Source organism: Nannospalax galili, unplaced genomic scaffold (genome assembly GCF_000622305.1).
Source record: "Nannospalax galili isolate Female #2095 unplaced genomic scaffold, S.galili_v1.0 scaffold6457, whole genome shotgun sequence".
Lineage (NCBI taxonomy): Eukaryota > Metazoa > Chordata > Mammalia > Rodentia > Spalacidae > Nannospalax > Nannospalax galili.
Genome location: NW_008338714.1, coordinates 7,572 through 9,633, shown reverse-complemented (window position 1 = coordinate 9,633; position 2,062 = coordinate 7,572). Strand labels below are relative to the sequence as shown.

The 2,062-nt window shown below is 39.1% G+C and overlaps 1 gene segment (V, D, J or C); it reads left to right on the top strand.

The window, feature by feature from the left end:
* The first annotated feature begins 1,092 nt into the window (after nt 1–1,092).
* LOC103734358 lies at nt 1,093–1,747 on the top strand. The segment is given in 2 exon segments: nt 1,093–1,141; nt 1,419–1,747. Coding segments are annotated over 2 exon segments (378 nt in total).
* Nucleotides 1,748–2,062: the final 315 nt, after the last annotated feature.

Here is a 2,062-nt window from a genome sequence, read left to right as displayed (position 1 = left end):
TGCATGTGATATCTATCTATCTATCATCTATCTATCTATCTATCTATCTATCTATCTATCTATCTATCTATCTATATGTGTGTGTGTGTGTGTGTGTGTGTTCACATCAGATTACTTGAATCCTTCATAAAGGAATATTTCCTACAGTTTATAGACATAGCAAACAAGGAGTCATTTTTCTTACTACATTTATTTGTCAATTTGTTTATTTATTTTACGTGTGTGTTTGTTAATTGTTATAGTTTTGGAGGCAGTGAGATTTAACTTAGTGTCCTTGAGCACCTCAGCTATAGCATCGTATGCTATCATCTCAGATAAATGTGTTAGATTCAAACTATCCTGAGACATTGCAAGAGTGAATTCAGCATTGCAGTTCTAGCATAAAGCACCTCTTTTCAATGTTAAATAAGTGATTATGTGTGTGTGTTTGTGTCTGTGTGCGAAAGAGGGAGAAAAAGGAAGTGAGGTGAAATTGGAGCAGGTGTTGGTAGAGGGTGGAGATGGAGGAAGGAAATCTAAATTTGATCAACATATTGTATGAAATTTGCAAAAAGTCATAAACAGTTGCTGCTTGCTTGTCTTTCCATTTTTTGCCCCCTTTTGACCTTGCAGCTAAACCACCTTCCTGCGGACCTCCTGGTCTCCCATCCTTCTTTCCTTTTCTCTTCGTCCTCTTAATTTCCCTATATTTGCTCATTTTTTTGCTCTTGCTGGACATTTTTGCATGTTTTATATTTTCCAAGGATCATAGATTTGAGGTCATTATTATATCATTTCGTTAGAACTAAATGCACTGGAATGTATCATAGGTTTTAAATGAAAACATGTCATAGTGGATCTAGTAGTTCTGGTTTCAGAGCTCTAAATTCATCTTCAGCTTCTGTGTTGACTCCTTTTCACACATTACTTTCGCTTTCTATGACAGTGTTTCTGGTTGTTGATGTTCACCAGGTTCCCTCATGCCCAACAATCTGCCTTTATATCTGCTGACTGCTTTGCATAGGCCCCTCCAGGCCCAGCCCATCTGATCAGATTTTATAAACCAGGCCTAGTTAGTGAAAATTGAGGTGCATCAGAGACATATACAGCAAGATGGTGCCACAGACCCAGGTCCTCATGGCCCTGCTGTTCTCGGTGTCTGGTGAGAATTTTAAAACTGTCACAGCATCTTTACATTAATATTCTTAAGGAGATATGGATAATTATAAGATATAATAAGATATAATTACTATTTCCTATATGAACACAATGTGAATACTGACATAATACTTTTATAGATTGTAAATGTCAAATTCTAATGCTTCTATTAGAAAATCTCTCTATATATTTGCATATGTGTATGTATTTATATATGAGTTTGTGTGTGTATGTGTATATGTGTGTATGTGTGTACAATCAATGTTTCTTCATAATTGCAGGTGCCTGTGGAGACATCATTATGACCCAGTCTCCTCGCTCTCTGGCAGTGTCAGCAGGAGAGAGGGTCACCATTAACTGCAAATCCAGCGAGAGTGTTTCACTTGGTTATATCCAGTACTTGGCCTGGTACCAGCAGAAACCAGGACAGGCTCCCAAACTGCTGATCTACTTGGCATCCGAACGGGAATCTGGGGTCCCTGATCGTTTCATAGGCAGTGGGTCTGGGACAGATTTCACTCTCACCATCAGCAGTGTTGAGGCTGAAGACCTGGCTGATTATTACTGTGTACAGCATTATGATTCTCCTCCCACAGTGCTTCACACTTGAACAAAAACCCCCACTCAGCGTCACACCAGCTGCTTCCACCCTACACAGTCCTGGACCTGCACACTTCCTCCATCTGCCTGAGAGACTGTGCCTGATTTATGAATCAGAAAGCTTACAGAGCTTTCTAGAATATTAATGGGCTCAGTGTGTGTTTGTAAATAACTTCCAGAGCTTTTAATTTCTAGTTTTCTTTGTCTGGCTTTTCCCTGGAGATTCTATACCTTCAGTGAATTCTAATTTCAAGCCTTGAATTGTTTTACTTACCTCATTCAACAGTGTGTGTCACGGTTTTCACTCACCTTTTATACCTGTCCT